General features: G+C 49.2%; 2 protein-coding genes across 2 annotated transcripts in view; one reads left to right on the forward strand and one right to left on the reverse strand.

Moving 5' to 3' along the window:
- Nucleotides 1–24720, forward strand: part of tbccd1 (TBCC domain containing 1) — a 115385-nt gene that overhangs the window by 42772 nt on the left and 47893 nt on the right. The gene's annotated exons all lie outside the window — the stretch shown is intronic.
- The window catches only part of dnajb11 (DnaJ heat shock protein family (Hsp40) member B11), a 66452-nt gene that overhangs the window by 37076 nt on the left and 4656 nt on the right, over nt 1–24720 (reverse strand). The window contains exons 3-4 of the mRNA XM_072479515.1: nt 19997–20094; nt 19361–19493 (exon numbers count right to left, since the gene is read on the reverse strand). Coding sequence (XP_072335616.1) covers nt 19361–19493; nt 19997–20094 — 231 coding nt within the window. The remainder of the gene's footprint in view (nt 1–19360; nt 19494–19996; nt 20095–24720) is intronic.

A 24720-nucleotide genomic window follows, 5' to 3' on the forward strand; every position in this document is an offset into this window, starting at 1 on the left:
CGGGTAAAGCAACAATTGTCATTGTCTGGGTTACTAACCCACTATGATCCTGGAAAGCCTTTGCTCGTCACGTGATGCATCCCCGTATGGTATTGGGGCCGTCCTGTCCCACAAGACCGATAGCTTTCGCCTCCCGCTCATTGACTGCAACGGAGAAAAAGTACCCGCAGATCGAGAAGGAGGGCCTGGCAGTGGTTTTTGCGGTGAAACGCTTCCTCCAGTACGTGTACGACCGCCATTTCACTATCGTGACTGATCATAAGCCCCTGCTGGGACTTTTCAGAGAGGATAAGCCAATACCGCCCATTGCTTCTGCACGGATCCAGCGCTGGGCTTTGTTGCTTGCTGCATACGAGTATTCTCTGGAGCACAAACCAGGTACGCAGATAGCAAATGCCGACGCACTGAGCCGATTGCCTTTATCGACCGGCCCCATGTCGACCCCCACGACCGGTGAGGTGGTTGCAACCCTAAATTTTATGGACACCTTGCCTGTCACGGCACCACAGATCCGTGAGTGGACCCAGATGGAGCCAGTCCTGTCAAAGGTTCGGCACATAGTCCTGTATGGTGGGCAGCATAGACAGCTCCCAGGCGAGTTGCGGGCATTTTCCTCCAAGCTGTCAGAATTCAGCGTGGAAGACGGCATCCTCTTGTGGGGGACGCGTGTGATTGTCCCGGAAAAAGGCCAGGAGCTGATACTATCAGACTTGCACAATGGGCATCCAGGCGTGACCAAAATGAAAATGTTGGCCCGGAGTTATGTCTGGTGGCCAGGCCTCGACACCGACATTGAGAAGGTAGCCCAAAACTGCTCCATTTGCCAGGAGCATCAGAAGCTTCCGCCGGCCGCGCCCCTACATCACTGGGAATAGCCAGGGCGGCATTGGGCACACTTGCATGCAGATTTCGCAGGCCCTTTTCAAGGATCCATGTTCCTTCTACTAATTGACGCCCAGTCCAAGTGGCTAGAGGTGCATAAGATGCAGGGGACAACGTCCTGCGCAACAATTGAAAAGATGCGTTTATCGTTTAGTACGCATGGCCTCCCCGAGGTGCTGGTCACGGATAACGGCACTCCATTCACGAATGAGGAGTTTGCGAGGTTCACGAAGATTAACGGCATCCGCCATATCCGCACTGCCCCTGACCACCCGGCTTCAAATGCGTTGGCAGAGCGCGCAGTGCAGACATTCAAAAGAGGCCTAAAGAAGCAGTCTTCCGGATCAATGGACACGAGACTGGCTCGCTTTCTGTTTACGTACAGGACCACCCCCCATGCAGTGACTGGGGTAGCTCCCGCAGAACTCCTAATGGGTCGGAGACTTTGCACCCGCCTTAGTATGGTTTTCCCGGACATTGGCGCAAAAGTACGCTGCACACAAGAACGGCAGGGACAGGGATTTTCTCGGCATCGGCCGATTCGGCAGTTTGCGCCTGGTGACCCAGTGTTCGTTCGGAATTTTGCTGGTGGTGCCCAATGGGTTCCTGGTGTAATCTTTCGCCAAACGGGCCCTATACCTTACCAAGTGCAAGCCCAGGGTCGTCTCCAGCGAAAACATGTAGACCACGTTCGGTCCAGAAGACCATCCCCTCAAAAGATTCCCCGCCCCCGAAGCTCATTTCAACAGCCGCAGAGACCAGAGACAAGGGAAGGTAGTCCTCACAATCTTCCTCTGGTGCCTCACTCGAAGCCTGCGCAGGTCGTTACGGGACCGAATGGAGATAAGAGACGCTGACATGACGGAGGCAGCAGACTCTGACTCCGAGATGGAGACACAGGATGCATCAGAGGGGGAATCCTCGGGTCCACGGGCCATGGATGTACAACCGTGCCGTTCATCACGGAAGCGCCGGTCTCAGTCTCGTTACACGCCGCCTGATCCAGCGCCGCGTGCAAATGGTGTCCGGCTGCGGCCAAACGAGTCCGACGCCCTCCTTCGCCTGGGTCTTCGGTGGATTCCTTGGACTTTGGGTGGGGGGGGGCGGGGGGGGGGGATGTTATAACCTGCCTACTTACTGGCTGGGGACTAATGACTATCCCACAATCCTGTGGGAGTATGAGCTTCCCCAGTGAGGGGGGCGGAGAAACCACTAGTAAACTCCTAGTATAAATAAAGCTGGCCAGTTCAGGAACCAGCAGGAAGGAGTATGTAGCAAGGGAAGTTACTGCTACTGTTATGTATATATGTTATAGTAAATAAATGTTATTACTTTGTATCCTTAAAACTCGTGCTGGATTCTTCGTGGCCCTTACAAAACTAGTAAATTGACATTCTAAAAATAAGCCTTCCACTTTCTCCAAACCTTTACTCTTCCATGCCTTAAATTTCATAAACGAGCTAGCAGGGTCGAAAAACTGATTTGCACAGATAGGTATTAGCCTAGAGGCAGTCCTCAAGTTAAAATGATGACGGAGTTGCCTTCAAATTTTTAACTTGGTTACTACTACCAAGGTAGACGAATATTTCTTTGGTACACCTCCAGTAATGGAGATGATACCAGCGATGCTAGGCTTGCTCCCCTCACAGACTCTGCTTCCATCCGAACCCACAGCTCATCCGAATCTTCTAACCACTACCACCTTATCAGCATTAGCTGCGCAATAATAGTATTGAAAGTTTGGCAAGGCCAAACCCCCAACTGCCTCTCCCTCTGAAGCAACGTCCACCTGATTCTTGGGCTCTTACCCGCCCAAATAAACCCAGTCATCAGATGGTCAATCTCTCTGAACAAAACCATGGGTTAAGAATATCAGAAGGCACTGGAAGAAGAATAAAAATCTTGGTAAGATGTTCATTTTAGCCAATTGTACTTGGCCTGCCCGCGGTAGTGGGAAACCGTCTGGTGGCAAAAGTCAATATCCGCTTTGACGTTTGCCACCAAATTCGTATAATTCAGCCTCCAGAGTTTCCCCCAGTCCCTTGCTATCTGAACACCCAAATATCGAAAATGACTTCCAGTTAGCGGAAACAGCACTCCCCTAAACTGCACCCCCAATCAGCCTCTTCAACCCAAGCACAAAGTATTCACTCTTACCTACATTTATCTTGTAACCAGAAAAGGCCCCAATACGCTCTCAGATTCCCATAATGTTATCTATTGACGCCACTGGATCCCTCACATATAATAGTAAGTCATCGGCATACAGGTAGATCCTGTGTTCCGCCCCACCTAACTATTCCTCCCCATGTATTAGAGGACCTCAGGGGCATGGCATATGGCTCTATTGCTAGTGCAAACAGCAAAGGGGACAACGGACATTCCTGCCTGGTACCCAGTTAAAAACGTGTTCGGAGGTCACTTTGTTAATGCAAACACTGGCAAATGGGACTGAATAGAACAGTCGCACCCATGCTGCAAATCCCGACTCAAATCCAAATTTTTCTAAAACCGCAAACAGATAATCCTACTCTACCCGGTCAAACCCCTTCTCCATGTTGAGGGAGATTATGATCTCCGGACCCGACCTTCTCCTGGAGGAAGCACCACATTTTTTTATTTAAAAAAAAAAAAAAAAATTTAGATGACCCAATTATTTTTTCCAATTAAGGGGGCAATTTAGTGTGGCCAATCCACCTACTCTGCACATTTTTGGGTTGTGGGGGCGAAACCCACGCAGACACGGGGAGAATGTGCAAACTCCACACGGACAGTGACCCAGAATCGAACCTGGGATCTCAGTGCCGTGAGGCAGCTGTGCTAACCACTAGGCCACCGTGCTGCCCTGGAAGCACCACATTTAACATTTCACGTTTGCTATCAACCTCTGCCCCTTAACAAAACCCGTTTGGTCTCTCCCCACCACCTCTGGCAGGCAAGGTTCCAGTCTTAATGCCAACAGCTTCACCTCCACATTTAATAGGGAGATTGGACAATACGACCCACAGTCCAAGGGGTCCTCTTCTTTTGTCAAGAGCAAGGAAATAGAAGCCTGCCTCAGCACCTGTGGCAAAGTGCCTTTCTCCAAGGAGTTCCTAAACATCCCTTTTTTAAAAAAAAATATGTTTTATTGAAATTTTTTTCCCAAACAACAATTTTTCCCCTCTTACAAAGCAAACGCAACAATAATACAGAAATTTTTAACAATACACAAGTAACAAAACCTCTTTATCTTTGACCTAAACTAAACTAACCCCGCCCCCCCCCTTCCCCCTGGGTTGCTGCTGCTGGTCATCTGTCTTCCCTCTAACGTTCCCCTAGGTAGTCGAGAAATGGCTGCCACCGCCTGGTGAACCCTTGGGAGGAACCCTTGCCCTCTCAGGGCAAACTTTATCTGCTCCAGTTTAATGAACCCCGCCATATCATTTACCCAGGCCTCCAGTCCGGGGGGTTTCGCCTCCTTCCACATGAGTAGGATCCTGCGCCGGGCTACTAGGGACGCAAAGGCCACAACGTCGGCCTCTTTCGCCTCCTGCACTCCCGGCTCTTCCGCAACTCCAAATAGAGCTAACCCCCAGCCTGGTTTGACCCGGGCCTTCACCACCTGCGAAATCACTCCCGTCACTCCCTTCCAATACCCTTCCAGTGCCGGGCACGCCCAAAACATATGTGCGTGGTTTGCCGGGCTCCCGCCACACCTCCCACATTTGTCCTCCACTCCAAAGAACCTGCTCAATCTTGCTCCCGTTATGTGTGCTCTATGTAGCACCTTAAATTGAATCAGGCTAAGCCTGGCGCATGAGGAAGAGGAATTTACCCTGCTTAGGGCATCAGCCCACATACCCTCCTCTATCTCCTCCCCTAGTTCTTCTTCCCACTTTCCTTTTAGTTCGCCCACCGACTCCTCCCCCTCTTCCCTCAGCTCTCGGTAAATCTCTGACACCTTGCCCTCTCCGACCCACACCCCTGAAAGCACCCTGTCCTGTATCCCCTGTGTCGGGAGCAACGGAAATTCCCTCACCTGTTGTCTAGTAAACGCCCTCACCTGCATATATCTCAAGAAATTTCCCCGGGGCAACTTATACTTTTCCTCCAATGCTCCCAAGCTCGCAAAAGTCCCATCTATAAATAAATCTCCCACCCTCCTAATTCCCAACTGGTACCAGCTCTGAAATCCTCCATCCATTCTTCCTGGGGCGAACCTATGGTTGTTCCTGATTGGGGACCCCACCAGGGCTCCCCGCACCCCTCTCTGTCACCTCCACTGTCCCCAGATATTCAATGTTGCCGCCACCACCGGGTTCGTGGTAAACGTTTTAGGTGAGATCGGTAGCGGCGCCGTCACCAGCGCCTCTAAACTCGTCCCTTTACAGGACTTTCTCTCCAGTCTTTTCCAAGCCGCTCCCTCACCCTCCATCATCCATTTACGTATCATTGCCACATTGGCGGCCCAATAGTAATCGCCCAAGTTCGGTAGTGCCAATCCTCCTCTGTCCCTACTACGCTGAAGGAACCCCCTCCTTACTCTCGGAACTTTCCCTGCCCACACGAAGCTCGTGATGCTCCTGTCTATTTTATTAAAAAAGGTCTTAGTGATTAGTATAGGGAGACATTGAAATGCAAATAAGAACCTCGGGAGGACCATCATCTTAATTGCTTGCACCCTGCCCGCCAGCGATAGAGGCTGCATGTCCCACCTCTTGAAGTCCTCCTCCATTTGTTCTACCAACCGTGTCAGATTAAGTCTGTGCAAGGTTCCCCAGCTCCTAGCGATCGGAATCCCCAGGTATCGGAAGTTTCTTTCCACTTTCCTTAGAGGCAAGCCTTCTATCTCTCTACTCTGGTCCCCTGGATGTATCACAAATAATTCACTCTTCCCCATGTTTAGCCTATACCCCGAGAAATCCCCGAACCCCCTCAAAATTCGCATAACCTATATCATCCCCCCCGCTGGGTCCGACACGTATAACAATAGGTCATCCGCGTATAACGAGACTCTGTGTTCTTCTCCCCCTCTAATCACCCCTCTCCATTTCCTGGAGTCTCTCAACGCCATGGCCAGAGGTTCAATTGCCAACGCGAACAACAATGGAGACAGCGGGCATCCCTGTCTTGTTCCCCTATATAGTCGGAAATACTCCGATCTATGTCGACCTGTAACTACGCTTGCCGTTGGAGCCCCATAAAGAAGTCTAACCCAGCTAATAAACCCGTTCCCAAACCCAAACCTCCTTAACACTTCCCATAAATACTCCCACTCCACCCTATCAAATGCCTTCTCTGCGTCCATTGTCGCCACTATCTCTGCCTCCCCCTCCACTGGGGGCATCATTATCACCCCTAATAGTCGTCGCACGTTAACATTCAGTTGTCTCCCTTTTACGAACCCGGTCTGGTCTTCGTGCACCACCCCCGGGACACAGTCCTCTATCCTCGATGCCAGTACCTTTGCCAACAATTTGGCATCCACGTTCAATAATGAAATGGGTCTATAGGACCCGCACTGCAACGGATCTTTATCCCTCTTCAAAATTAACGATATCGTCGCCTCCAACATCGTCGGGGGTAGAGTCCCCCCCTTTCCTGGCCTCATTGAACGTCCTCACCATCAACGGGGCCAACAAGTCCATATATTTTATGTAATATTCCACCGGGAACCCGTCTGGTCCCGGGGCCTTCCCTGCTTGCATGCTTCCCAGTCCCTTAATAACCTCGTCCACCCCAATCGGTGCCCCCAGGCCTACCACCCCCCGCTCCTCCACTTTCGGGAACCTCAATTGGTCCAGGAACTGCCGCATCCCCTCCTCTCCCTCTGGGGGTTGAGACCTATACAGTTCCTCATAGAAGGTCTGGAACACCTCATTTATCTTTCCTGCCCTTCGCACCGTGTCTCCCCTTTCGTCTCTAATTCCTCCTATCTCCCTCGCTGCTGCAATTGATGAGCCAACAGGCGACTAGCCTTTTCCCCATATTCATACCTCCTCCCCTGTGCCTTCCTCCACAGTACCTCTTTCTGGTGGTCAGAAGGTCAAATTCCGTCTGGAGTCGTCTCCTCTCCCTGTACAATTCCTCCTCCGGGGTCTCTGCAAATTCCCTATCCACCCTTAAAATCTCCCCCAGTAATCTTTCCCTTTCCTTGGCCTCTGTTTTCCTTTTGTGGGCCCCAATGGAGATCAGCTCTCCTCTGACCACCGCTTTTAGTGCTTCCCATACCACTCCCACAGGGACCTCGCCGTCGTCATTGACCTCCAGGTATCTCTCAATACACCCCCGCACTCTTGCACACTCCCTCATCTGCCATCAGTCCCACATCTAATCGCCAGAGTGTTCTCTGCTCCCTTTCCTCTCCTAATTCCAGGTCCACCCAATGTGGGGCATGATCCGAAACCGCTATGGCTGAGTATTCAGCTTCTTCCACCATAGAGATCAACGACCTTCCCAAAACAAAAAAATCTATCCGGGAATACACTTTATGGACATGGGAGAAGAAGGAAAACTCCCTAGCTCTAGGTCTAAGAACTCGCCATGGATCCACTCCCCCCATTTGGTCCATAAACCCCTTAAGTACCTTGGCCGCTGCCGGCCTTCTTCCGGTCCTTGAGCTGGATCTATCTAGCCCCGGGTCCAGCACCGTATTAAAGTCCCCTCCTAAAATCAAGTTTACTACCTCCAGGTCCGGTATACGCCCCAGCATCCGTCTCATAAATCCCGCATCGTCCCAGTTTGGGGCATACACATTAACCAACACGACCTCCATTCCCTCCAGCCTGCCACTCACCATTACATATCTACCTCCGCTATCTGCTACGATGTTCTTTGCTTCAAATGCTACCCGTTTCCCCACCAAAATGGCCACCCCTCTATTCTTTGCATCCAGTCCTGAGTGGAACACCTGTCCCACCCATCCTTTCCTTAACCTAACTTGGTCCGCCACCTTTAGGTGAGTCTCTTGGAGCATAACCACGTCTGCCCTTCGTCCTTTCAAAAGCACGAGCACTCGGGCCCTTTTTATCGGTCCGTTCAGGCCTCTCACGTTCCACGTGATCAGCCTCAATAGGGGGCTACCTGCCCCCCTCCCGTGTCGACTAGCCATTACCATCTCTAGGCCAGTCCCATATCCCGCCTCCGCGCTCCCGCTCGATCCCCCAGAGTCGCACACCATCCCCGCCCACCCACTCTTTAGCCATTTCCTTTTGGATTTCCGCAGCAGCAACCCAGTTGTCCCCCCCCCCCCCAGATCTCTTTCTAGCATGATTGCTCCCCCCATATTACTTCCGTAAGTCAGCTGACTTCAACTGACCCCGGCTACTCCTGCTCACTCCTCGACCCCCCCGTGTGGGGAACTCCCATCCGCCTTGCGCCCGTCTTCCCGCCTTATTCTTTCTGGCGCGGGAACATCCCTTTACCTGACCCGCCTCTTATGGCGCAGCTCCCTTTCCCCTCCCCCTCCCCTTCCCCATTCTCCAACTATGTCCCGTCTTTCCCCCCTCACCGGCGCCCACATTTCCCCAATGTCTCCCCCTTTCCCAAATTTACTTCTCAATTAACTTCAACCATAACTTTAACAATAACATTTCCTGCAGCATCAGTCCCTCAGTTCCGATCTAATTTCTCTTCTTTGATGAAGGTCCATGCTTCCTCCGCCGTCTCGAAATAATGGTGTCTCTCCTGATACGTGACCCATAGTCTTGCCGGCTGCAGCATCCCGAACTTCACCTTCCTTTTATGCAACACCTCTTTGGCTCGGTTGAAGCTCGCCCTCCTTCTCGCCACCTCCGCACTCTAATCCTGGTATACCCGTACCACTGCATTCTCCCATCTGCTACTCCGCACCTTTTTAGCCCATCTCAGGACCTCTTCTCTATCCTTAAGGCGGTAAAATCGCACGATTATCGCCCTGGGTGGTTCTCCCGCTTTTGGTCTTCTCGCCGGAATCCGATTTGCCCACTCCACCTCCAAGGGGCCCGTAGGGGCCTCAGCACCCATCAGTGAGCTCAGCATCGTACTTGCGTACGCTCCACAGTCCACTCCTTCCACACCCTCAGGGAGACCCAGTATCCGAAGGTTCTTCCTTCGCGCTCCATTTTCTAGGGCTTCGATCCTTTCAGTACACTTTTTATGAAGTGCCTCGTGCGTCTGTGTCTTAACCGCCAGGCCCAGGATCTCGTCATCAATATCTGTCACCTTCTGCTCCACCACGCGGAGCTCTGTCTCCTGGGTCTTTAGTGTCTCCTGGAGCTCCTCAATTGCCTGTAGCAACGGGGTCAGCACCTCCCTCTTCAGCAGCTCCACGCACCGTCTCACAATTTCATCCTGCTCAGGCCCCCATGTCGCCTGCGCTTTCTCCGCCGCCATCTTGTACTTCTCTCTTTCTGACCCTTTGGTCGATGATTCCTCGCGCTGCAGCCGCCGCCGCCGGTTTTTTCCTCCTTCGTTTGGGGGGACTCCCTTCTCACACACCCCACACCGGGTTGCGTCGTCGAAAAATTCCCCGTTGGGGCTCTTAAAAGAGCCCGAAGGTCCGTCGGAGCTGGAGCCGCCGAAACGTGCGGCTAGCTAGGCATCACCGCAACCGGAAGTCCCTTCAGTGGCCTTGATGAGATCTTTTCCCAGTTGTTCCCTCTGCTGCTAGAATTCACCTGTGATACAGGCCCTCAGGTCAGCTTGCAGCTTTAAGCTTGCCCTTCCCCCGCCTGCATGCTGGAAGAGGCCCTGTTTATCCTGCAGTTGCAGCCAAATCTTTTACTGTTTCTGCCGTGTCTGGCACCCAAGAGACATACCCTTCCTGGGGGACACTGTCGGGGGAATATTGCAGCCTTCTTCCCACACCGGGAAATGTCAAACAAATGCCGTGGGGGCCCTGCAAAAGAGCCCAAAGGTCCGTTCCAAGCAGGAGCTACCGAATATGCGACCTAGCTCTGCATAGCCGCACCCGGAAGTCGTCCCTAAACATCCCTAATAAGTCTATGAATTTTTAAATAAACTTCCACCGGGAACTCGTCCGGTCCCAGTGCCTTCCTCGACTGCATCAGTTTCATCGCCTGCTTGATCCTTTCCAACTCTAGTGGAGGTCCTCTCGCAACTCCTCCTCCACCTAGGGAAACTCCAACTCACCCAAGAATTCCACCATATCTTTCCCATCTTGTGGAAGGTCCAACCTGTATAAATTTTGGTTAAAGGTATTAAATATCTCATTTACTTTCTCCTGGACCGAAAGCAGTCCTTGTGTCTTAATCTGGGCAATCTCCCCCTCAGCATCCTGTTTCGTCAGTTGAAATGCCAGGAGCCGACTTGCCTTCTCCCCAAATTCGTAAATAGCCCCTTAAGCTCACCTCAGCTCTCGTACCGCCCTATCCGTAGTGATCAGATCAAATTAAGTTTGCAGTTTCCTCCTCTCCGATAAAAGGTCTAGGGATGGCATGTCCGCATACTTACGATCGACCTCTATAATATCGTCTCCTACGCTTTCCTGCTCCCTTCTTGCCTCATGCTCTACATGGGCCTTAAAAGATATAATTTCTCCTTTAATAACAACCTTCAGTGCTTCCCATAGTGTCAAGGGAGACCTCGTCATTGTCATTGTCTAAAATATAATCCTGGATAGCCCCCGAGATCCTTGCACAGAACCCAATGTCCCTAGCAGACCCACATCCAGCCGCCATTCCTTTCTATGCCCCTTAACTACCCCAACTCAAGGTCCATCAAATATGGGGCATGGTCAGAAATGACAACCACAGAGTACTCAGATTTCTTTATCCCTGCCATTAGCGATCGGCTTATGACAAAATAGTCAATCCTGGAATAAACAGTGTACGGAGGTGAAGAAAGTGAACTCTTTTTTTCCCCCCGGGTGACCTAACCGCCAAGGGTATGTTTCCACCCCCCCTCCCCCGCCCCCGCCATTTCTTCCATAAAAGCTAATAAATGCTTTTACCATACCCCTCGGGGCCAGTGACCTTGACCTAGAACAATCTACCCTTCGGTCTAGCACACAATTCATGTTTCCTCCTATAGTAAGCTGAAGGGTGTCTTGATTCGGTATCCTTTCCAGCAACTGTTTCATGAACATTGTATCATTGCAATTCAAGGCGTAAACATTCACCAGCACCACCGATATCCCTCCTAACACTGTTACTATAATATACCTCCCTCTCACATCTGCTGATACCTTCTCTGAAGCCAGAAGCTTTTATTTATTTATTATAAATTTAGAGTACCCAATTATATATTTTTCCAATTAAGGGGCAATTTAGCATGGCCAATCCACCTAACCTTTTTGGGTTGCGGGGGTGAAACCCACGCAGACACGGGAAGAATGTGCAAACTCCACACAGACAGTGACTCAGGGCCAGGATTCGAACGCCAGACCCTTTTATTAATAAGGATTGCCCCCCCCCCCCCTCCCCTCCCCGAGCCCTGCTGTCAAATCCTGAATGGAAAGCTTGGCTCACCCAAGCCTTCCGAAGCTGTGCCTGACCTTGCTCGTGCATGTGGGTCTCCTGGAGGAATGTCACATCGGCTCCCAAGTTCTTTAAATGAACAAAACTCCGCACTCTTTCGACTGGGCCCCCCAGGCACCGCACATTCCAGGTGACCACCTTTGTAGGAGGTCGCTTACCCCCCCCCTCGAGTCAGTCATTACCACCACAAAATGTCATAGCTTCACCGATGATATCCAGGCCACAGGCCCACCTAAGATGGCGACACAGCCCACCTAAATGGTGGAGCAGAAAAAAAATAATTCCCCCAATTCCCCAGTCAAAAGATAACCCATCGTCTCTTCTAACCCCCTCCCCATCCTCCCACCCTTCTAGACCCATCAAGCTTAACCAAACTAGCCCGATAATTCGCAGCCACATCTCCCACTTGACTTTGTTAATTAGCTCACTTTCTAGTGCTAGTAAGGGGACCACCCCACCCTACATCCCACTTATTCCTTAACCATCGACTTCATATCTGCCCCAAGCAGGTTTCTCCCCCTGATCCTCTTTCCCACCAATAATAAACTAAGGCCTTAAACTGACAAAAGATACCCCCATCCCCCCCGACACCCCAACAACTTCTGAGCCCATAAAGAAGGGAAATCTTTTGAAAAAAACAGAAGAGGAAATAACCCCATCCAAACATCGCCACCATTAACCCAACACTTCAACAACATGAACAATAAAAACAGTAAAATATTAACATCCCAACCGCCCAATCGCATCCCTGATGCCGTGTCTAGTCCACGATCTTTGATAAAGTCCTCCTCCTGCTCGGAGTTTCAAAATATAAATCTTTTGATTCAAATGTGACCCTTAATTTCGCTGGGTACACAACCCCAAATCACTCTTCAATTAAACAGGACCGTCTTCACCTTATTGAATGCTGCCCTTCGTTTCGCCAGATCTGTGCCAATGTCCTCGTAAATCCTTATCATTTTGCCATCCCAGTTGATGTTCCGAGCTTTCTTGGCCCATTCCAGGATCCGCTCCTTTCTCTGAAAACAATGAAACCAAATGATCACCGCTCGAGGCGGCTCATTTGGTCGCAGTTTCTGCCTCAAGGCCCTTTGTACCCTGTTGAGCTCCGGCGCAGCAAATACCTCATCACCGTTCATCAATTTGGAAAACTTCGCAGAGAAATATTCGATCGACCTTGCGCCCTCAACTCCCTCAAGACTCACCAGCCTCAGGTTCATGCACCTGGACCTATTTTCTAAATCATCCAGCTTTGCCCTGAAGCTCTTGTTCCGGTCTCCGACGATCGCCATTTCCGCCTCAAAAGGACACAAGTCTGTCTTCATGCTGGGATAAGGCCTCCTCCACATGCTTCAATTTCTCCGCGTGTGCACCTACCACTATAATTGTTTTGCTCAATTGCTCCCTTACCAGGCCCAAAGCTTCCTCCACCTTGTTTTTAAATGAAGCCTTCAATTCCTGACCTTGTTTCTTGAAGCACTCATCCATTTCTGCACCAAATGTTTTTAATCCTCTGGTTGCCGCTGTCATCATGCCGAGGACTTTGGGCATGGACGTCTCCTCCACCATCGTTGATGCCTCGTTGCTTGGGCTCAATGTCTGCAATTTCATCCTTCCGCTCCTCTTCAATGTCAGTTTCAACATCACGTTCTTTGTGGTCAGTTTCACTGCCGGGAGTCCGTTTTTTAAAATAATTATTGCGATCGGGCAGGTAAGCCCAAGTACCAGAGCCTGCGCGGGAGCCACCAAAATGCGGCCACTACTTCATGCCACCGCACCATTTAGGAGAAAATTGAGGAGATTTGATAGGTGTTTATATTTAGGAGTAGATCTGACAGAGTAAATAGGGAGAAACTGTTCCTATTGGGGGAAGAAAAAAATACTTGCATTTATGTGGCACCTCTCACAAACCACTGCCAGTGAAGTACTTTTCAAGAAGAGTCACTGCTGTAGTGTAGGAAATGCTAATTTGTGCACAGCAATTCCCACAAACTGCAACATGGTAATTACCAAATAATCTGTTTTTGTGATGTTGATGTTGGAGGTGGCCTGGAGCAATAGGTGTTCGCCACCCGCCAGGGACTGGGCTCCCTCTCACCTGGGCTTCAGGACGATGACGGGGCAACAATACTTCAGTGAAGCTCTGGATGGATCTTGGATGTTCCTTTACAATCCGGTCATGGCTTTGACCTTTTCTAGCTTTGTGGATGGCATATTATCCCACAGTTCCTGAATTTCATTCCCTTGTGATTTTACTCCTGATTTTGTGATGTTGTCTTTTATCCTGATAGGGGTAAATGATGACCAGAGAGGCAATTTTTGTTTTGCTTGATATGCTGTTATCCTGCAAATATCAGGATCATTCTTTATATCCTTGCCAATGTTTTTCTGTTGGTGTGCTCTGGCGGTAGAAGGAGGCCTTTGGTTTGCGGCTGGGGATCCCCTCCTCTTTTCGGGGAGCGTGCCGAGTGGATTCTATGTCTTGAGGGTCGTGCAATATTTATCTAGCCTCTTATTTTTATGCGCTGTAATCCTTGCATTTACAGGGATGGAGTACACTTTTGTGGTTCCCTCTGTGTTATTTACTCGGAAGAGGAGTAGCGCCACAGTAGGTGTTGGAAGGCCTAGGGATGTTATGGAATGTTGAAGTCCCAGAAAAATAATCAGGGAAGGAAGGGGGTGAGCTAAAGTCCATCGGGGAGAGTGGCTGAGTGTGCAACAGAAGGAAAGATGGCGGGTGCTAGATCGTCGGGAGGGGCTGCTCCCATTATGGTGAAAAAGCTGACTGAAGTGGTATTGGGGAGAGATCGAGTGGCTGTTCTCCAAGTACTTTGACATGCATCAGAAAGAGATGATGACCTCGCTCAAAGAGTGGATCGATGAGACTCTTGCCCCGATAAAGGCGGCTTTGACTAAGATGTCAACGGAGGTGCACGGAGCAAGGAGAGGTGTTGAAGGAGGTGAAGGAGGCATTGTCAGAGCACAGCGACCAGTTCACCTTGATGGGTGAGGAGCTGCAGAGGGCCGTGTAGAGCATTAAAGGGCTGTGAGCCAATGCGGAGGACCTGAAGAACAGGTCACGGAGGCAAAATTTGAGGATCGTAGGCTTGCCTGAGGGGTTGGAGGCTGACGGAGTACTTTGCAGAAATGTTCACTAAGTTGATGATGGAGGAGGAGGACCCTCCCTTTACGAGTTGGACAGGGCCCGTCGGTCACTCCGGCTGAAGTGAAAAACAAATGGACCGCCGAGGGTTGTGATAGTCTACTTGCACAGCTACCACGTGAAGGAGGAGATCTTGAGATGGCCGAAGCAGAATCGAGATGATTTTGGACTTTGATGATGTTGACCGTGATCTTTTCTTTTTTTTTTGATACATCTCCCCTTGTTTTTCTTGTTGTTTGGAGGTTGTTGTTTATTTCTGGTGTGGTTTTGGACATGGTAAGGTTTGGGGATTGGGAGGGATTGGCTAGGATTTTGTGTGTTTTTTCATGTTGGGATTGTGGGGTGGGGAGTTTGGGAGTAGGGGTTTTGGGTGTTGGTTTTGTTTCTGTGGGGGTTGGGGCTCTGGCAGGGGCCACCTTGTTAGCAAACGCAGGTGGTCTGGTGAATCAGAGCGAGGTAGGGGTGGGGCCGCAGTCATTGCATCCTGTATGCACAGGTTTCGATGGGGCTGGGAAGTGTGAACGGTGGAGGAATGGGGATGATACTGGGTGAGGTGCATTCGAGAGGAAGTGGTTGGGGAATTCTGGGAAGGGGATGGAGAGGGAGGGGCAGGGGGTGACTAGGGATAGGGCTGGGTTCCGCCTGATTGACTGGGCCTGGAGTAGTGGATATGGCAGTTAGAAGGGGTGCGGGGGTAGTGAGAGACCCCCATTTAGGGTGGCGATGTGGAACATGCTAGGGCTGTTGGAGAACTGGTGAAGCGAGCGAGAGTTTTCTCGTACTTGGAAGAGTTTGAAAGCTGATGTGGTGCTGTTGCAGGAGACCCATCTGAAGGCGAAGGACCAAATGAGGCTGAAGAAGAGCTGGATGAGCCAGGTGTTTCACTCTGCCTTTGACAGTAGGGCCTGGGGGGTGGCGATTCTGGTGGGCAAGACGGTGAGGATCCAGATGGAGAAGGTGGATCAGGTGGTAGGTACGTGATAGTAACAGGTGTATTGGAGGAGAGGTTGGTGGTGTTGGTTAGCGTTTATGTCCCAAATTGCAATGATGTGGGTTTGTGAAGAAAATGTTGGCCGGCATTTTGAATTTGGATACTCATGAGTCGATTCTGGAGGGGGGTGGAGAGACTGCAAGTGTTGGTGCCAAAGTGGACAGGTCCCAGCAGCGTTCTCTGACCCCTTCACGGTGGGGTGGGGAGGAGAAAAAGAATGTTGGCTGGGTTTGAGGGGTGGACCTGTGGAGGTTCTCACATCTGTGGGGCAGGGAGTGCTCGTCAATATGTCAATATATGACAACCGGTGGTTGTCACATATTGGGGACCAAACCGATGCTCCCACTGCTCCAACGTACCTCCTCCACTGACCCCAGATCCTTAAGGCCACCACCACCACTGGACTGGTGGAATCAACGCCCCCAAGCTGGTGCCCCTACATGAAGCTGCCTCCATCCGCTCCCAAACCGACCCCGCCCCCACCACCCACTTCCTTATCATAGAAATATTGGCCGCCCAGTAGTAATTACTGAAGTTTGGCAGGGCAAGCCCCCCCACTCCCCCCCCCGATTCCTCTCGAGCATCGCCTTCTTCACCCGCGGGGACTTACCCGCCCAGACAAAGCCCAAAATGATTTTATTAATCCTCTTAAAAAAGGACCGCGGGCTGAAAATTGGGAGGCATTGTAATACAAATAAAGATCTCGGTAGGACCGTCATCTTAACCATCTACAGTCTCCCAGCCAACGACAGCAGTAGCGCATCCCATCTCCGAAACTCGCCCCTTATCTGCTCAACCAACCGGGCCAAGCTCAACTTGTGTAACCAGCCCCAGTCGTGTACCACTTGTATCCCTAAATACCTAAAACTGTCCCCCACTAACCTAAACGTTAACTCCCCCAGCCGACCCTCCTGTCCCCTTGCCTGGACTACAAACATCTCGCTCTTTGTTATTTTCGGCTCGTCCCGAAAACCGGCCAAATTCCCCCAAAGTCGCCATGATCTCACCCATCCCTGCCCCTGGATCTGCTACATACAAGAGCAGGTCATCCGCGTACAGTGAGACCCTTTGTTCCACCCGCCCCTTCCAACCCTTTGAAGCTCTCAGATAAATTGCCAGCGGCTCTATAGCTAATGCAAACAGCAATGGGGAGAGGGAGCATCAATGTCTTGTCCCCGGTACAGTCTAAAATAGTTCGAGGTCATCCTATTCGGCCTTGCACTAGCCTCCGGGGCCTGGTACAACAGTCTGACCCAATCGATAAAGCCCCTACTGAACCCAAATCGTCCCAGCACCTCCCATAGATAGCCCCCTCAGGGAAACCGACAATCCTCAAGTTCTGCCGGCGAGCTCTGTTCTCCAGATCCTCCACCTTCTCCAGCAGCCTCTTTTGCTGACCCTTCAACATCCCCACCTCTAGTTCAACCACAGTTTGGTGCTCCTCCTGGTCCGCCAGCGCTTTCTCCAACTTCTGAATCGTCCGATCCTGGGCATCCAGCCTGCGCTCCAGCCGATCGATCAACTCCTTTATCCGATCAAGACAGTCCCGTTTCTGTCTGGCAAAGCCCTCTTGGATGACCTGCATCAGCTCCTCCGTCGATGGCTGGGCCATCGCAGCAGGGGTCCGAACATCAGCCATGTTGTCTTCAGCTGCCACCTCCACCCAGCCCTTGCTTATCCTTTTATTTCTTCCTTTTCGGTCCTTTGGGGTTCTCCATTCCATGCACCACTGTGTGGATCCAGAGCCTAATCGTCTGCGCCTTCAAAGCCACCACTCAAAACCACGAAAAAATTGGGGGAAAAGGTCCGGCCAGAGTGGGAGCCACCAAACGTGCACTTACTCCCTCATAGCCGCCACCGGAAGTCTCAAGATGAACATTTTGCCGCGGTTTCTATTCTTACTTCAGTACCTGCCGGCCTTTTTGCCCAAGTCATTTTTTTAAGGGGGTGGGCAGGTTTGTTTTGTCATTTGTTTGGGCAGGAAAGACGGCCAGTATAAGGAAGGCGGCACTTTCGAGGGACCGGCAGTTGGGGGGAGTTGGGCCTTCCAAACTTTTGTATTATTATTGGCGGCGAACGTGGATGCAAGGCTGGAGGCGGGTTCTTGTCGGGGTTGCAGGTGTTTGCGATGGCAACTCTTCAGTTTGTCCCAGGGAAGTATTCGGGAAGTCCTGTGGTGGTTGCCATGTTGAAGATTTCAGAGGCAATTTCAGTAGCACTTTAGGTTGGGGGTGGAGTCGAAGCTGATGCCGATGCGGGTAAATCATGGATTTGAGCCAGGGAGGATGGATATGAGGTTTCAGGGATGGGAAGAGAGAGGGGTGAAGGAGATGAGGGATTCGTTTTTGGAGGGGCAGTTCGCAAGCTTGGATGAGTTGATGGGAAGTTTGGGTTTTCGCATGAGGAGGGTTTTCGGTATATGCAGGTGCTGGACTTTGCTAGAAAGGTTTTTCCAACCTTTCCAATAGCACCTGCCTCCTCGTTGTTGGAGGAGGTGCTGTCGGTAATGGGGTGGAGGATGGGGTCATCTTGGAGATTTATGGAAGGATTTTGGAGGAGGATAAGGTGTCTATGGAGGGGGTTAAGGCCAAGTGGGTGGAGAGACTGTTGTGTGAGGGGTTGCAGAGAATAAATGCTTCAACCTGGTGCGCGAGGCTGGGGTTGATACAGTTGAAGGTGGTGCACAGCGCGCATTTAACAAAGTCAAGGTTGATCCAGCTTTTTGAGGGGGTAGAGAATACTTGCGAACAGTGTGGGAGGGCCCCAGCTAATCAAGTGCACATGTTCTGGTCCTGCCCGAAGTTGGAGAATTTTTGGGGGTCGTTTTTCAGCACCATGTCACCGATCCTGCATGTGGATTTGGAGCCGGGTCCTCGAGGGGCCATATTCAGAGTGCCAGATCTGCTGGAGTTGCAGACGGGTGCAGGGGCAGATGTTTTAGCCTTCACCTCGTTGATCGTTCGCAGGCGGGTTCTGTTGGGGTGGAGGTCAGCTTCTGCACCCTGTGCCTTGGCTTGGCTGGGGGATCTAAGATCTTGAGAAGGTGAAATTTGCCTTAAGCGAGGCAAATGACGGGTTCCACAAAAGATGTTTTTTTTATTTTATTTTACATTTCAGAGAGCTAGTTACTGTCAACTGTTGGAGGGGTGGGGGGGGGGGTTGGTGCAGGGTTTATTGTATTTTGGGATAATGTTTTGTAAAATGTTAAAATGCAAAAAATATTAATAAAGATACGTTAAAACATTGTGGAGAATTGAACCTTATTACTGTAAAAGGCAACGTATAAGTTGCACTGTACTTCCAAGTTCTTGGAATTTGAAAGTGCAGTTTTTACACTGGTGAAAACTCTTGATTTACACAGAGTTTGGCTTTTCAGACCAATAATACAAATGAAAGCACTGCATAACCACACATCTCCCATTAAATAGAAAAGCCTCAAATTTCACAACTCATTTAAAGTTAAATATGCTAATGTTACAAAATGACATTTTAAGGTAATATTTTTATGATTCTGTCCTTCAACTACATTGATTTTACATCATCAGTAATAGTAAACCTATCAAGTCCACTATCATAATGTTTATTGTTTTGTATAAACAGATACTTGGAGAAGAAAGATAGTTGATCTTAATTCTATTAATGCTTTTTTTTAAAAAAGCCATTATTTATAAATGTTCTTCTTCTAAGCTAACCAGATAGAACTTAGGGGCTGTCAGTTGTGACCTAAAACATGTTGATAAATGAATAAGACCAGTGTGTTTAGAGGTAAATCAACAAAAAACTGAATGAAATATTCAGAAATGCAGGGAATAGCTACACAAATTCATTGATTACAAAATACCATATTTTTGTTTTGTTACTTACTTCGACAAAATTTCCTGAATACACTTCTTCGAGTGTAACTTCAAGGTCCACTACAATGTCACTTCCTCGAGGAATGTTCCGGTCTTGATGTCGTGGACCTCCTCCAAACATGAAACCAAAGTCCCCAAAGAAGCTACGTCCAAAATATGATAATTTAATAAGATCGAAGTAGTGTTTGAAAACAAGTTTCAGTAATCTCCCATATAATTATTCAAATTTGTTTTCACATTTACAAACATTACATCTGCCCCTGATAGATCATTGGTAAATATATAATTTCTGATCCATCAAGATCAAGGACTTTCCAAGTTCAGTTCTTTGACCTTGCTAAATGAACTGATCTCACATGTGATGGCAGGTTACTGCAAACTGATGCAGTGCTGCTAGGTTAAAACAAGGAAGAGGGAAAATTACAACAGTTCTCACTTTTGATGGCTACACAATGATTAGCTTTATGCTTTGTATCAGTCCTTAAACTATGAGAATTTAAAACTTATTTTCATTAGGTGAAAAGAAATTAATTATTCTTTGGAAGCCAGAAAGAATTTAATTTATCAACTTGGAAACTGATCAGAAAGCTAGCACTAAAGTACTTTGAACCCTGACATTAAGAATGCAAAGAAGAGCTCGACTTACTGCGAAAATATGTCATCATGGGAACCTTGACGACCTTCCTTTATACCCTCTTCACCATACATGTCATACTGTTTTCTCTTCTCTTCATCAGATAAAACCTATCAAAATGATCATCAAATTGTTTATTTTTCATAGAAATAGTCTCAGATATTTTTCATAGAATCCCTACAGTGCAGGAGGCCGTTCGGCTTCTTGGGTCAGCACTGACCCATGCCGCTCCCCCGTGCACCCCTCCCTATCCCCGTAACGTTTTTTAAAAAAGTGTTTTTATTGGATTTTCACATCTTATATTTGATCATTCATTTTATATTACATACTTTTAGTTTAAACGTTAAGTTACAGATGTCGTACCCGCGAACAGTATTTTACAAAAGGTAGTTAGGGTGCGGTTCTAGTTTATACTAGAGTGGAAAAGAGAGAAAATTAAACCAATTCACCGAGTGCGAATAGATTAGGCCCGCTGTACATATTTACAATTGCTATCCCCGTAACTTAAACTGCACACCCATCACCAAGGGGAAGTTTAGCATGGCCAATTATCCAAGAAATGTTCTATGAGCATTCTACCCTATTGAGACATAGAATCCTACAGTGCAGGAGGCCTTTCGGCCCACCGAGTCTGCACTCTCTGAAAGAGCACCTTACCAAAGCCCACTCCGAGGTTGGGCCCTTTCCCTATAACCCTGCACATCGCTAGATGATAAGGGGCAATTTAGCATGGCCAATCCACCTAACCTGCACATCTTTGGACTGTGGGAGGAAATGAGAACCCGGAGGAAACTCATGCAGACACGGGGAGAATATGCAAATGCCACACAGATAGTAACCAAAGGCCGGAATTGGATTCAAGTCCCTGGCACTGTGAGGAAGCAGTGCTAGCCACTGTGCCACCGTACCACCCATGTAGACCTTGGCTGATGAGTCTCAAGTACAACCTCAGGAGATATATTAATTCTAACTATAATTGCACAAATTAATTTCTTCCAAAATGAACTCATCAGCAGTACCTGAATCCATGGAATCAAACTCTAAAAATGTTTTACCATGATCCTAGATCAAGTTTAGAGAAGCAAAACTGAAGATCTGCCTCTTTATCTCCAAATCAAGGTAGATTGACTTGCATACATCCTACTTAAATGGCAGGATGCATTACAGAAAATCAATCTTCAGAATTTTGTACTGTAATTGCAGAGGTCCAGGATTAAAAAAACTCGCACTTATAGTGCCTTTTACAAGCACTGAACAATCAATGAAGTGGGGCGGCACGGTAGCACAGTTGTTATCACTGTTGCTTCACAGCTCCAGGGTCCTGGGTTCAATTCCGGCCTCCGGTGACTATCTGTGTGGAGTTTGCACGTTCTCCCCATGTCAACGTGGGTTTCCTCCGGGTGCTCCGGTTTCCTCCCACTGTCCAAAGATGTGAGGGTTAGGTGGATTGGATATGATAAATAGCCCTTAGAGTCCAAGAAAGTCAGGTGGGATTACTGGGTTACGGGGATAGGGTGGAGGTAAGGTGCTCTTTCCAAGGGCCAGTGCAGACTCGATGGGCCGAATGGCCCCCTTCTGAACTGTAAATTCTACGATTCTATGAAATGGTTTCCGGTGGTGGCATGTAGGTAGAGGTCGCACGTTAGATGGCTCCTGCTAGAGTCTATGGTTTTTGGACTTTTATGCCTAGTTTCAGGGGTATTTTGAGAATGTGTTGGTACGGAAAGTTACGAGGAAGGTGAAAGATGTTGAAGACCCAGAAGAAGGGCACTGGAAAGAAGGGGGCGAGCGAACGTCCGCTGTTGCGTGGGTTGGTGAGTCCGACAGGACAAAAGATGGCAGAGGCTGGGTCACTGGGTGGGGCCGCTCCCCTCACAGTGGAAACGCTGACTGAGGTGATGGTGGGGGAGTTTGAGCGACAGTTCACCAAGCATATAATGGTGCTGCAGAGAGAGATGACTGCGATGAAGAGTGGGTGGAAGAGGTGATAGCCCCGGAATAAGCAACGGTGATGAAGACGTTGGTCGAGTTGCGGAAGCAAGGAGAGACGTTGTAGGGGGTGGAGAAGGCTCTGTCACAGCACAGTGACCAGTTCACCTCGATGCGAGAGGAGCTGCGGAAGCCAACAACGGGCTCAGAGCCAAGGTGGAGGACCTGGAGAACTAGTCAAGGAGATAAAATCTGCAGATCATGCGCCTGCCTGAGGGAGTGGAGGCCCTGAGGCCACCGTGTACTTTGAAAAGATGCTGGTGGAGGAGGGGGAAGAACCCTCCCACTATGAGTTTGACAGAGCACATCGGTTGCTCAGGCTGAAGCCGAAAGCAAAAAAGCCATCAAGTGCGGTTATAATATGCTTTCATAAATTCCATGTGAAGGCGAAGGTCTTGAGTTGGGTGAAGCAGAGGCGAGAGGTGAAGTGGGAAGGCATTGGTATACGAATGTACCAGGACTTGACGGCAGAGTTGGCAAGAAGGCAGCACTGTTCAGCAATGGCATGAGGTCTGGAGTGGTCTACCTTGCCAAGTTGAGAATGACGCGCAACTCGAGGGATTTCTATTTTGAGACGATGGATGCGGCAGAGGTGTGTGTAAAGGCTGAAGGGCTGGAACTTGGTTTAACGGGATGGGGATTGTGTTTTTTTTATGGAGGGGTTTTTCTTTGTATTGGATGGGGGGTGGGGTTTTGATTGTTCTGTCCTTTGAATGGGGGAAATGTAGTTTACCTTTATTTATAGTTGTTCACATATGTATTGGGTTTTGGGTTTATGTCCTTTTTCTGGAGGCGCGGTTTGCACTGTTCTTTAATACAAGGGAAGTAGGGGATTGTTGGGTATGTGGGGCCGGGTAGGGGAATAGTGGGGAGGGGGGGGGCGTGGGGGTGTTGGCAGGGGTCTCTGCAGTAGCAAGTGAAGGTTGGCTAGTGAACATGAGTATGGTGGGGGGGGGGGGGGGAAGGGCCACGGTCGTTGAGCCTGTTCAAGCAGGTTTGCAAGAGGAAGTGGGGAGGGGGCGGTTTCGACAGTAACAAAGGGATGGGGCAGGTCAGGCCGGAGGGGCTGGGCCCAGGCTATGATAGTGGCAGATTTGGGGGGGGGGGGGGGGGGGGGGGGGTGCTGCTGAGAGACCCCTGGGTAGAATAGTGACATGGAACGTAATGGGTTAGGAGGACCAGTGGAGAGATCGAGAGTTTTCACACACAAAGAGTTTAAAAGGCTGATGTGGTGATGCTGCAAGGGACCCATTTCAGGGTCAAAGCTCAGGTGAGGCTTAGGAAGGGGTGGGTGAGTCAGCCGTTTCATTCGTGGTTTGATAGTAGGGCTCGGGGGTAGTGATATTGGTGGACAAGAGGGTGAGGTTTCAGATCGAGAAGGTGGTTGCAGACCACGGGGGTAGGTACATGGTAGTAATGGGTGCGTTAGAGGAGAGTTTGTGGCACTGGCGAGCGTATATATGGCCCCAACTGGGACGATGCGGGGTTTGTGAAGAGGGCGCTGGGTGTGTGAAGACATCGCTGGGTGCCATCCCAGGTTTGGATACCCATGAGCTGATGGTAGGGGAGGACTGGAATGTAATGTTGGAAACAAAGAAGGACAGGTCCCAGAATGGCTCGCTGACCCAGTTGCGGGGGGTGTGTGAAGACGTTGGCTGGGCTCATGAGGGAGATGGGAGGAGTGGACCCGTGGAGGCTTTTGCATCCTTTTTTTTTGAAATTTAGACTACCCAATTATTTATTTTTTTCCAATTAAAGGGCAATTTTGTGTGGCCAATCCACCTAACCTGCACATCTTTGGGTTGTGGGGTGAAACTCACGCAGACACGGGTAGAATGTGCAAACTCTACACAGACAGTGACCCGGGGCTGGGATTGGTCCACTCCTCCTTAATTGGAAAAATGAATTGGGTGATGAAGGAGCTGCGCTCCGAAAGCTAGTGATTCCAAACAAACCTGTTGGACTTTAACCTGGTGTTGTAAGACTTCTTACTGTACCAGAATGAGTAATTTATAACTGGGTGTGGCAAGAGGAATAAGTATCTGAGAATTTCCTAGAATGTAATATCATATCAAAGTGAGTAACATAGGATTGGTGAAGACTTTTCTTGCCAGTTCAATTTGGAGTTCTAAATGGAGGTTGGTCCCTTTAAGTTAATACTCCATGTGTTGATTTGCTTATCCTTCTAATAAGCACACTAAATATAGCTATTGGGCATTCTAGATGGCCATCTTCCAAACTCGACTACTTCTGTTCCAGTCATTAATTATTAAAGGCTCAGAGATGGTTGGTAGCACTGTATTGTGCATTCATGCTTAATTTCAGCAAAGTGCGAGACATGTTTGAATTTTCACCTCAAAAAAGGTGCAATTTTTATACACTCTCCTACTTATGTGAATGCATAAATTAAACAATAGAAAAAATTGAAAATTATCCTTTTTGAAAAAGTGCTGGCATGAGTTCAATAAAATGTTGTTCTTTATTTCAGCACACAATGTGATCCATTTCATAGATGTTCTGATTAAAGGTACAATGTACTCTGAAATGTGCGTTTCACTAAAGCCAGGTTCCTTCACAGACAAGGGAGCCTTGAGGGATGGTTCGGTGCATTATGTACATACAAATATTAAAGACAGTTTCTCTGTGATGAGATGGCTGAGATATCCTGGAGACAGAAGTTTGAAACAAAATCAATCCAAGTGGCAGACCCAGTAGAACAATATCTAAAATCAGACAGATCCCATGTG

This window comes from Scyliorhinus torazame, chromosome 2 (assembly GCF_047496885.1).
Source record: "Scyliorhinus torazame isolate Kashiwa2021f chromosome 2, sScyTor2.1, whole genome shotgun sequence".
Classification (NCBI taxonomy): domain Eukaryota; kingdom Metazoa; phylum Chordata; class Chondrichthyes; order Carcharhiniformes; family Scyliorhinidae; genus Scyliorhinus; species Scyliorhinus torazame.